General features: G+C 39.1%; 1 protein-coding gene across 1 annotated transcript in view; it reads right to left on the bottom strand.

Annotated features, from left to right (window-relative positions):
- gfra4b (GDNF family receptor alpha 4b) overlaps window positions 1–11,869 on the bottom strand; it is a 43,333-nt gene extending 31,464 nt beyond the window's left edge. Inside the window, exon 1 of the mRNA XM_029442418.1 lies at window positions 11,582–11,869. Coding sequence (XP_029298278.1) covers window positions 11,582–11,624 — 43 coding nt within the window. The 5' untranslated portion in view covers window positions 11,625–11,869. The remainder of the gene's footprint in view (window positions 1–11,581) is intronic.
- Window positions 11,870–12,862: the final 993 nt, after the last annotated feature.

The following is a 12,862-nucleotide window of genomic DNA, read 5'->3' as shown; positions in this document are numbered from 1 at the left end:
ATATGTCCAAATTGCTTCGATGAATAGACGTACACTGTGGATACGCTTCTGATTACAATTAGTCCAAGAAGTTCAGTGTGTAATCTTCTGTCTTGCCCCTCTGCACAACCTTTCCAACAGCATTTTATGGATATTTTGAGCAGGACATTAATCATTAAACAACCTTTGTTTTGTAAGAGCCGGCTTGAATAGTCTTGTGGCCTTTTAACGACTTAAAGAGAGCAACGTCAGTTTTTACATGTTTACATGATGTTTTGCGCAACATCACCATGTGTTGTTTCCCGTAAACCCCAAACAGATGTTCCTCCCAGGTTCGAAGGGCATTTAAAGTACAGGTAATCTCAGGCAGCAGCTTGTTCTGCAAAATTGCTGTACAGATGCCCTCCTCTGCCTCCTCCCACCTGTCCTCAACCTGGCTCAAAGGCTCTCTTCCTCTTCCTCGTAGGCCGAACATGTGATGCTTTTCCTTAAGGGACCCCTTTTCTATCACGGAGTAAACTGACGACCCTGACTGAGTGACATGGATATTGCATATTATATTCCATAGCAATAGCAATACAGAACAGCTGATAAACTGTACAATTAGTGAACAGGATAACTGCAGGTTTGTGTAAAATGAGTGAATTGGATTATTTTTCTTTTATATTTAGGTACTTAATACAATCCTCTGTCTCTACTATGTTTTTTTCAAATTTTATTATAACCATACATACTTAATAGGCTTCTTCTTCTTCTCCCTAACACTTGGCCATTGTTTAAAAAGCTCTTTGGTTATTTTAACTGCGTACTTCTCTAAAGCAGAACGAGGCTGCATAGAGGGAACGCTCTGTGACTGCAGCGTGTGTTCAGATCTTTACCCTACTCTTATCCTGTGAGATTTAAAACAAAGTTTATATCTTTAATAATAATCCAAACTTTAAAATGAACTATTTCATCTGGTTCTCTTCACAGAACTTAATGAATTCCTGAGATATAGACCAACTGTATATTTTAAATAAAAGTTGCCTTACACCCATTAAAAATCAAGAAGGCCTCGAGACCCGCAGGTTGGAAGCCAGAGCTGTAAGAGATATCAAGCTGAGGCTCATTATAATGCAGACCATGAGAAGTGTGGGGCAATGGATCAACATCCCCAAAGCAATAGCAATGCTGCCAAAAACAATATGTGCAATATGTGCAACATTAGTTTAAGGCAAAATGTTTGTCAAAATACCATTTAAATGAAATATTGTAATGCATTATATTCTACATACATCTTTGTTTGGAACAGATCCTGCAGAAATCACAGCATAATCATTTTTTATATGCTTTTCCAATGACAATAAGAATAATTGCAATTAGTTATAAGTTTTGTTCAGCCCTAATTAAAAACAAGTATTTGTGTCAGAGAAGTATTTATTATTATTTTCAAGCTACTTTGAAAGAAATTCAACAGAAGATCGACTTGTGTATCCGTTTACAGGGCAGCCGAACAAATGTGCATTGTTTTGATACAGAAGTCGCTCAATAGTTGGTTGAGCATCGTTTCATGTGAATCACTTATGCGTGTGTTTGAATCCAGCTGAACAATGGTTGACTTTACTGCCACTAACAATAAAAACTACTATAATAAGTGTACTGAACATTAACACATTGAGTGGGTATTTACAGAACGAAAGCTGACCATATAAAGTATCAAAACAGAGTTTGAACAAATGCTGTTGATACGTTTTCCATTATGCTAACCATTATGAAGATATATTTACCATGACTAACCCTAACCCTCTGCAGCTTTCAAAGCAGGGTCTTCCTGCGCTTTATCAAATGAGCAGTATTAACTCCCCCTGGATGTGTGTGGCAGAGAGTCAATGAGCTTAATAAGGAGTGATTCTTCTCCAGAGACATATCCATGGGAATGTGGCTCTGGTTTCACAGTTATCACTCACAGAAGGCTGTCAAACGCTTAGTGGCTTTTTCTTGATCCAATTAATTAGGATCTAACAAGGCATGGAGAGGGGAAGGGATTTGAATCTACCGGGTGGTGACAGAGTCAAAGGCTTCTACAAACGAGGCCAGCATCTCGTCACGCACTGGCCATTAATGAGACATGTGAAGTACTTCTGTGTCAAAGAAAGCTGAGTGTAGTACATGCTCATTTAGGTTTCCAACAACATATGAACATGTAGTAAAGCCTGCCTCATAGTAATGAATAATTCACGTTCAGATGAAAAGCTTCCTTCTCACAAACGTTGAGGAAACAATCCTGACAACTGAGCAAAGATTCAACAACTTTTCTTCTTGAGATTCTGTGTCAAGTGAGATGAGAATCTTCCGTGCACTCCTTTTGCAATGTATTGTTTGCGTCATTCCCTGTGTCTATAATAATCAATTAAATGGAGGTGAATGGACGGTGCATCCTCTGCTGCATGGAGCAGATGTTGTAAATCCAATGCAGCTCACACAGACAGGTGCCCTCCAGCCAGTTCCTGTCTGCTGCCTTGGTAATGGCGTGTTTCCTTTCCTTACACTGGAGGAAATAAGCAGCTCTCAGTCCAACCTCTAACATCTCCACATTACAAGGTTATACACAGCAAGTTGACTGATCACCTCTGGAGAGTGCTTGGTGTAAACGAAATGTACTGAACACCAATATGTATTGAACGTCCAGATGAAAAGCAAACACATTCTTAAATGTTCTGTAGTCCTTTTCACTGATCAGATGAATAAGCTGTTTGCAATAAAAGACATTCCAGTGAGTCGATCAAAAAGTAATTTTATTATTTTCTAGTTTGAAATATAAAAAAGGTGCGTTCACCAAGAACTTCCATTGAAAGCCAGCTTCTGCACATCCATGAGTTTATATCTGCTACATAAACCTTAAAGGCCACATGTGGGGTAATGCCACATGTGTCTAACATGGATGGACATGTTTAACACTTTCAGACTGTTAGAGTCAACACTTCAGATCGGAGGTGTTAGTTTGCTTTTGAGCTATAGAGAAATTAAGACCATGGATTGCCCTTCTTTCATGTCAATCTACATCTGCACCTTTCATTTTCATTTTTATTTAGCACAAAAGCCCAAACCAATAGCAATCCACTCAGACAGTCATATATCCATCTGTCTTCTACGCACTCACATCTGTGTAAGTACCAGCATGCATAATTACATTGATACCCGGGTGGGGGGGGGGGTACACTTGTCCTGCATGTTTTGTGAGAGGAAACATACAAATTACGAGAAGAGGATTTGAACCCAGGACCTTCTTGTTCCTGCTTATCTATAAGCCAGTGCGCCACATATTTGGAACAATTAATATATTAATGAACAATAAAATATATGGCAAATGGGCCTGCATGTAGTGTGAAAAAGAACAACCACAAGTGTTTGTGTTTCTAGCCGCAGTTGATGAAGCACTGAAAAAACATGTTGCTCTTTTAGGAAGTGTATGAATAAAAGATTCTTGAATCTTTGTTTTTATGGTGCGGTCACTACCACAAATGCTTGTGGGCTGATATTTTTCCTGAATAATAAAATGTTGCAAATGTATATCACCTCAAGCAGCCTCAACATCATTTCCACTGAGATGTGAGCCGATGTCAGTCTTCCTGGCAGGCTGTACGGTAGCCATGACGGTACTACGGGGGGACATTGTATCAGCGACATGGTTAAGACCTAATAGTGACGACACATGGCCTGAGAGAGTCCATGTACTGCTGCAAGGTTTTACTTATATTTCTCAGTGTAGACAATAATTCAATGTATATTGCGCAAACAAGCTCTTTCCAGTCAATCCTTTTTATTGTAACTACGATGAGGCCAAAAACTGATTTCACTGATTTGATTAACTGAAGGGCCCCTCCTAGGCATAAAGATGCCAAATTAATTTCCGTGATAAACTGCTTGGTGCTATAGCTCTGCTGGTATATGGTCTAGTCTGTGAACGCTGATAAGAAACTATTCCATTTGCTGGCTCAACTGCAGTGTAATTCACTTGCCTGCACAAGTAAACAAACATTGAAACGGTAATTAAATACTATAAAGTTCGAGGCTGCACTTATTTTAATCGAATAATAGCAATAATAAAGCAGTATAGTACGCATGCACAGCTACAGATATCAAAAAGCTCAGTTAGTGAGCTCATTCATCCTGCCTGTCATGAAACCTGTGTTTGGACCACGATGATGCAAGGGTGCGTCATCGTTGTCTAAGTTCCTTTTCTGGCTTTTTGGTCGTTTTATAAACTTTCCGAAGACTTTTCCTCTCAGTTTTTGGCTCAAACATAATGCGTCAAAGTTTATGGCAAGAATAAGTATAGTGAGAGACGATGGAAAGAAAATACAATAACTTTTTTTATAATTGTATTTAAGCAGTTAATGCCACTACTGTAAGATATACTGCTGCATGAGGCTGCCCACAAAGCTGCCCACTGTATGATACTGTAGCTCTACACCGCAGGGAAATTGGAAAGCAGAAAAGGAATGAATTTCAGCAGCTGTCATTCCTATTAGAAGGGAACATAACATTGGACAAATGACTGGTTCATCAGTGATTGTTTTCTGCCAGCAAGTCAAATAGAAAACAGAAGTCCACATCTCTCAATCTCACCAAGGTTTAGAAATGGCATTGTTGTTTTCAGAATATTACTGATTGCACACCGGTTCCTCGGAAAAATGGCAAATAACGTATGCCCACTCGATGGCTGTAGTGTAGGGCTTATTGTGCAAGGAAATTCTAATTTCACACTCAGCTAACTAGAGGAGGGAGACCAGAAAATTTGCCCTTGGACCTTTGTCGCATGTACTCTTCCAAAATTTGCTTCCATCCATCTTCATGAAACTTCACTCACCTCGAATAGGTTTAGCAGTGTCCCAGAAATACAGCAAGAAGGCCGGAAGTGGATCTTAAACCCTCCGTTTGAAATAGTGTCACAATGGGGCTGTGGCCACTTCTCTGGAACAGTCTTGCCCTCTGGATAACCACCGACAGACTCTGAGTTAATGAGCCTTTGTTTGGCACTTTGAGGTCACTGTATGTCTGTGACCTCAGAGCCGTTTTCTACATTTCCTAACTGGTCTAATGGAGAGGGAGACGCAGCTCGTAGTCGGATCGGGAGCCCTACTTATGCAAGTGCTTTGTCCTTTTCACCTCTAGCTCTAAACTTGATGATCAACGGCAGTTTTAAAAACCAGTGTGTTATGCAGATTAAAGGAGAGCCATCCGGCGAATAGATCACTGTCACTTGAGTTAAGATAATGACCACTGGTGATTTTAGCTGAGTGGCAGCTATACCGTCAGTTTGTAGTTTCTCCGTCTCACTTTTGAAGATCACCTACCAGTATAATAAAGGGCATCGTCTTATATTTAGCAGAGAATCAGACCTGAGATCCCAGAATCTGACCAGAAACACGACAATTGACAATTGTTGTGACAGCCAAAGGAAAGAGGGGAGGGGGTCTGGTGAAAGCAGATACTACATGTAATGGAGAATATAGCACGTCCATCCCAGAAGTTTAATTGACTTAATCCTGAAGCATCTCCAAGGAACTGGAGCATCATCTTTCTGTAGCCGTTCGCAGTGTTTTATTTCACTAAACCCACAACATTTCATCCAATAATGCATCTAGTTGACTAAGGGACTTTTCTCAGCAGTTCACAGAAAACATTTGAATAAAAGATAAATAAAATGTACTTTTGGAAGGGTCATTTACAACCACAAAGTGGCAAGTTTCTCTTCCGAAAACAAAGCATCTTCCCATGAGCTCGATTGTTCCTCCAGCTTTAACCACAGTGGGCTTTTCTTGCCAAGACCTTTGTCAGTGTTTGCTGTTGTAATGCCCTGAAACTTTAAACCAGCCACTGAGTCTGAGTGTTTACTTATGTTGAAACACACACACAGGCAAATGAAAGGGAGATCTGGAGCTATGGGCCACGCTGTTGCTTCTACATAACACAGAGGTTTTTATTAAAGCGTGTTTTTGGAATTCCCAATATGCAATTTAATGCATCCACAGTGGCTTTCATTCTCATTATACACATAGTAATAACATGGGTGCACTAGTACTAATCTACTATCTACTAGTACCAACACAAAGCGTCTATCTTACACACCAGGTCTGTTTCCAAGTATTGGGGAATACTTTGGCATATGTGCTTGGAGTTTGGAAAGAAGTTAGTTGGTGGTCAAGTTGAATTGTTGGCAAGTTTTTACAAAGAAGACTTCATGGAATAAACGACAATATCTCTAACTTTGATTTGTAAGTCCCACACTTTTATATAGTTATAGTGCAATGCTAAATCGATGCAATACTCTTTTAATGGTAATATTGTTGTGCTTTTTTCAATTATATTTGGGATCTTGATAGTTGAGGACAGTATGTGATACATACATGATTTCTGAAGGGTTTCCATGGGATTATGGGAATAAAAAACGAGATGGAAATATCTGACTAGAACAGTAAAGCCGGAAAAATCTAATCGATGGGCTCAAATATCCCAGAATACCCTGCAAACGGAGGGAAACTGCAGAGTTGGGTGATTGTCTGTGGGTTTGTCATGACCTTTCACATAGACAGTAATTTGGTTTGCAATTGCAGCAGCTTTAAGTACTTAATCAAATTTCATTACAATAAACTCAATTACGTTCTCATAATTAAAGCATGGAATTCAAACGGACAGATTTTGTCATATTTTTCTAAATATTTGCCAACATGAAGACAGCTGAACATGAGGAATGGAAAGTTATTAATATGAATGGACAGACAATAACGTTTTGACAGCTCCATCTAACTCCAAATTAGGCTCTGTCCTATTTTTATTGGCAAACTAAGCCAGTAAGCCTCTTAAGACATGAAATATAAATGTAAGATCGACAGGAGTTGTAGACTGTGTCTCCCTATTGCACGTTGTTGGTTATTTTGTCCTAACAAAGAGTCTTCAATTACATAAATCTCTAAATGTAAAGCCATTGACTAATGAGTTAACAGTGATATAACTGGAGGCACTCGACTACAGTAATGGATTAGGGCTTTAAACTCAGACTCATTTATTTTTCACTCACATTCATCACGTCTAATCAATGGTACGTCTTTGGCTTCACCCCTCGCCCAGCACGCCGAGACACTGTCACTGCTTGCCTCAGTCATTTCAACTAAGTGCAGCTTTTTCCACAAACTTTACAGTATCTACTGTTTGAAGTTTAATATTACAGGCAGATGATTACGTGAGAAATTGAATACTGTCACCATTAAAGGCCGGAGCAATCAGACCTGACTGACATCAGATGAATGGCAATGTACCAGCTCAAAAGCAGACTTTAAAACCTCACTAATTAAACACAAAGGCATTTCCTAAGGCTCTGACAATGGCTGGAGAACGCTGCCCACAGGAAAAGTGTAACAGCCATTCTGTCTCGAAAGCTTTCAACCCAGCTCTGCCAGAAAGTGAACGTTACGCAGATATATTGATAGGGTTTAGATGGAAAACTCATATCCTTTCATAGAGTTTTATTTCCAGTAGAGCTGACTCTGGATGAATAATACCCAGTTCTGTTAAGGGTTCAGTAAAGGTACATTAGTACGGATGCATTAAGTCATTACTGGAGCTATTATTTATGTCAAAATCCATACCATATCTCCTTTGTTTCCTCACCCGTTTTACTACATTATATAATAGTGCTTAAGCTAAAGATTTACATTTTAAACCCCTTTTTTATATCAAAGCACAAACTCAAGATTAACCCAGTTATAGTCCATATCAGCTGGATATATTGGCTGATATTAGCTTTTGCAGATATCTCAGAGTATATGCATTTATGTCGTCTCAGATGAGTCAAGAAATGTCAAAGATATGTTTGAGGTAATTTAGAAACAGTGTGCATTACAGGCGTTTGTCCACCAGTGGGCACTGACAAGTTCATTGTTCAAGTGCCCCCCCCTTGGTACAAACCGTACTGTGTAATAATGAAATTGAAGGAATCCTTATCAAAAATGTGTGTTTTTGTTATGTGTTCATTAAAAAAAAAAAAGACTGTTTAAATATCTGTATTGACATTAAACATCTAGTATTGGTCTGGCTATAACAGTTATTGCACCTGGCTCCATGACTAGCTCGCAAATTGGGTTAAATGTCAGTCTGTAACTATCATTTATTTTATGGGTCCTTTTGTTTTAGATACATCTGGATAAAAAAAACAGCCCTGCAATAAATTCTGCTTTCATGAAGGCTGTAATGTTCGGCTTTTATGGAAACTATTTTATAGAAGTGTTGATTCAACTTTATGATCACTTTAGAGGATGCAGTGTGGTGTTGTTGAGTTGCACTACATTATACTGAGAGGCGTTTATAATATTTAGTTCATCCACATTGACATAAACTGGCAGCTGAAAGTAGTTAGAAAGCATATTTTTTTGACTACGTTTTGTAAAGCTGAACAGTAAAACACTCTCCAGGCCATGCTAGAAATAAATTGGAGAATGTGCAGAGATTACCATTTGAGAAGTGCATTTCCGTAGCCTGATAGCCAGACCTAGTTGCCATTTTGTCTCACTTCATCCCAGAACACATCAATGATGTGGGTAGCGATGAGATCTGGAACTAGGCTACATTTCCCCCAAAATCTGTACCAAATGTTGTTATGTTGTATGTATGTTCCACGATAAAGTTTCTAAGAAATAAAGATATCAGTTCCTCTCTTGGAACTTATGAAACCATGTTTTCTTGCCCTCTCAGACATGTCTTGCTCTTCTGAATCACAGAAATACTTTAAAATGACTGTAAAAAGTCAGTTATTGCATATATGTGTCACAAGCTGACAATGTACATGTAAAAAATGCCATGAATTGACACCACTTTTCGCACAATAACAAGTGTATTGAGTCTCCAGTGTGACCAGTTTAATGAAACAACATCCCCTTTTAGGCACACAAGTGCTGTATAATCGTCTGGTTTAGTTGTGATGTGTAAGGAACTAAACCAGTCATTTCTAAATACATTTAACCCTGACCAACACTGAGTATGAAGGTGCATGCTTCTCGTGTCATACATGGGGTTAAAGTGGGATTAACGTGTTGGTGAAAATCCCATAGTCAAGGTTACACTATGTCCTCTCGCCAATAATGCCAATGTTTTACTGGGACTGGAATGACTGACCTATCTGTCCCGCATGAAGACAGCATGAGCATGTGATGGGGTGTTTGTCCGCCTGCTTCAAATGAGATTCATGACAAATCCCTTACAAGAGGCCAGCCAATATGCTAGGTAATAGCATCCTTGACAGTACTTATCTGTCTCCATTAAAGACGCAGGTCCTATCCCACAATGTCAAAACCATTAAATCAAAAAGATCTAGCGTGATGGTATTCTGAAGCTGGTCACTGATGCAGTTAAGAAGCAGCTCTGATTGAGGAAAGGAGGTTAAAGTACAAAAGATCTGAAAATAAAGTAAAGAGCTGTGACAGGCCTCAATCACAAATATTTCAAATATTACAAGAGTTATGAACAATTTGCATATCATGGTCCGCTGCTGTTGGGTTTCCACTGCAACCAATGCCGGTTTGAGTGCCTCTAGAGATAACTGCTTTTCAGTTTAACCCATTCATATTAAATGCAATTACCTTGTGCTGCAACTGGGACTTCATCTAAAACTGTGCGGCCCCTTTTGCCCCCCTAGTTAATACTGCAGGAAAATGCTCATCTAACCTAAAAAAAAATTACTTGGACGATTGTGTTTAATTCTATATCATTTCGAGCCTCTGTGTGGATCTGTCAAAGTGAGCCCCGGTGCACATTCATCATGCAGATAAGATCAAAGCTTGGACAGTCGGCTACTTTCCTGGGATTCATTTTTATTTTTCATAACAGTGGAGGCAACAGTGATTCAGTTTGAACTCCTCTGAATGCAAAAACTGACCTTCTGCTAGATGGATGTCTTCTTCAGGACCAGAACATCATCACTGCTCAAGGTTCATGTCCTCAGCTCCGACCAACATGAATCACATACGCAGTGAGCCAGATTGGTGTAGAAATATTGGTTGCTTCACACTGATGGCACATGATGATTAGTTGTTTTGTCTGAATAAGTATTCAAGAGCTGCAACTAAAGACTATTTTCATTATGAATGAATCTGCCTTTTTTTTCTTCTTTTTTTTTACAACAAATTAATTAATAAATCGTTTAGTGATGTTTAGTGTGTACAAATCACAATTTCCCAGAGCCTAAGTTGACCTCTTCAAATGTCCATTTTTGCCTGACCAACAGTGCAACGTTAAAAGAGGTTCACGTCACAGCTCTTCCTGGAACATTGTGGTGCCTTCCCTCTGTGTTGGCTTGCAGGTATCTGGAGCAGTTTAGCGACCTGGTTAATGTGTGAGTCTGGTTTTTTGTCCATATTAAGCCTTGAAAGTCACAGAAACTTCCCAGAATGCCACACAAATGAGTTGAGTCATCCAAACAGTTTCTGACCTTTTGCAGTTTGGTGTTGGCTAATTAATTTGAGCAGATGGCTAAACTGGCTATAATCAGCATCCGGTTTATTATCATCATCTATCCTGAGTAGAGCAACACTTTTTCTTACATTTAAATATGCAGGTTTGCAAAAACAAGTACAGAACTCTTGAGTTGTTTCCAGGTTTATGACTGTCCCCATCTATTACCAGCCAAATACATTTATGACCGTCAAACGTCATTACAGAGAGAAAAGCAGATTCAAAAAGCAAAGACCATTTGTTTCCATTCAGCATTTCTTACTGGCATCTCCATTCATCCCTCTAATTAATTAATAATGAATAAAGGGGTAAGATATAATGCACATCAGTTGCCTTTGTTAAGCAGGAAAGCTGGGGCCAATTAAAAGGAGAATGATCATCTATGGGCATAATTATATTAGCAGTTAACTCTGTGGAGGCAGGATTGAGATTGACACATTTGTGTATTGGTGACAAAGAGGCACTGTGAGGCAACAATCCGCAGCTCTCCCCTCACAAGACTGTAGATTGTTCCAGCTTTGCTCAATTTCATGGAGAGTAGGTAGTTCAGTGACATTGCCATGACTGATTTACTGCTGAGGATGGTCACCTTTTAGACTGTTTAGTAGATTAAACAATAAAGCAAGTGTGCCATAACACTTAGAATGCATCTAATAGGTGAATATGACAGTGTTTGGTGTTAGGGTGAAAACCTATTGAATATTAGATGATAAATATTGTATGACGCGAACAGTATTAATCAGTGGGCTTCTGCAGTGAGTACAAATATGCATTACTAGGAAACCAAAAATGATATCCACACTGACCCCTTGGAATAAAGGAGCCTTCCTATGCAGTTAAGCACGTGCGCGTATGCGTAACGCTCTTTTTTTCGCATAACAGTGAAATCATGTTCTTTAATTATAAATAAGTAATTGAATTATACAAAATTATTTTTTTAGCAGCTTGGCATTCAAAAGATTAAAGACAGAAACGACAACAAACTTCTTCTATTTGATTAATTTGCTCAGATTAATCGAGCTCTTAATGGAGCGGATTGGATTATTTTCTTCCCTGCTGAAGACACACAATCCTGACATTTGCTAAAAAAAAAAATTAAATACAAGTCTTTACTTACCCAAAGTTATGAGATGAAACAGATAAACTCCCCACAGATCCATCTCTATGTAAAATGAGAATTTCGGATAACGGGTCGGACCTACACGGACAGCTGTATAATTACACGGCACGAAGAGGAAATCCTGTTCTGCGTGTGGAGATCATTATTGGAGAATAATGTCTTGAGAAATCCTTAAACCGTTTCTTTAGTGTTTTATTTTTATTAGAATCCCATCAGCTTCTTCTAAGAAGGTGTTACAGTCGATTTTTTGCGCAAAACCAGAGCCATGCGTAATAATGTGAGGGAAAGTTGTCCTGCGCGCTGAATGGTCCGGTATTGTGAGAGAGAGCCTTCTGTTGCGCGTCGAGGTGGTCGCACAAGTCCTTGAGTCCGCTGCTGGAGAGATGCTGACTGCTGCCGGGAAGAACCACTGCCAAGAGGGAGGGAGAGAGTGAGAGCTGTTTGTGCAGGAGAGGGCATTAAACAGCCTGATTACAGGGTCAGGGCTTCCGTGGCATTAATAAAGCATGACAGAAGGTTTATTCAGCAACAAAAACAGCATTATAATATTCCTACAGTGACTCATGGCTGTGGTAGTCAATAGTCATTTAATCCTGCTTTGTGGTATTATAGCAAAAACTGATGCTCTGATAATATTCTAATAGTATTCCCATATGGTCTGATTATTATATCCTATACATGTAACATAATATCACTCAGAATCACTCAAGGTCTAACACCTGTCATTGCATTTTCTTATATAATCTGAAGTGTGAGTTTCTAATGAAATGGCAGAAAGTGCATCTAAAGTAATTGAGTTGGCAGTTTGAACTGAAATTAGGTTGTGAAATGTCACTGCTTTGACTGAGGTCAGCCATAATCAAATGTGTTACAAGCCTACATCTGAGACCTAAGTATTCATGATCAATGCTAAGCCGACTTTGCGCTAATAGAGGCTCTCCGTTCTCCCGGAAAATCTAACAAAAGATTAATATCAATACAAGAAATAGCAGACTTCTCAGGTTTCTGCTTGAGAGTGCCCCAAATCTGCCTCTTCTATTTCATTTTAGGTTTCCTGTGCTCAAAGTTTGAGAGCTCATAGTCCAAATCCAGGTCGACAGCACACCTCTAATTGGTCATACAATGGAATACAGACAGACAGGCAGTCCCTTCTGGTAGATTCATTCCCAAGTCAGATAGCTTTAGGTGGTGAGGCACCTAAATTGGCCATATTTACTCTCAGAAGCTATTAAATGAAAAGTATTACCACATTTATAATGTTTACAATGAGGTAAAGAC

This window comes from Cottoperca gobio, chromosome 10 (genome assembly GCF_900634415.1).
Source record: "Cottoperca gobio chromosome 10, fCotGob3.1, whole genome shotgun sequence".
Classification (NCBI taxonomy): Eukaryota; Metazoa; Chordata; class Actinopteri; order Perciformes; family Bovichtidae; genus Cottoperca; species Cottoperca gobio.
The sequence above is the reverse complement of the archived record's forward strand: the minus strand, read 5'-3'. Positions and strand labels throughout refer to the sequence as shown.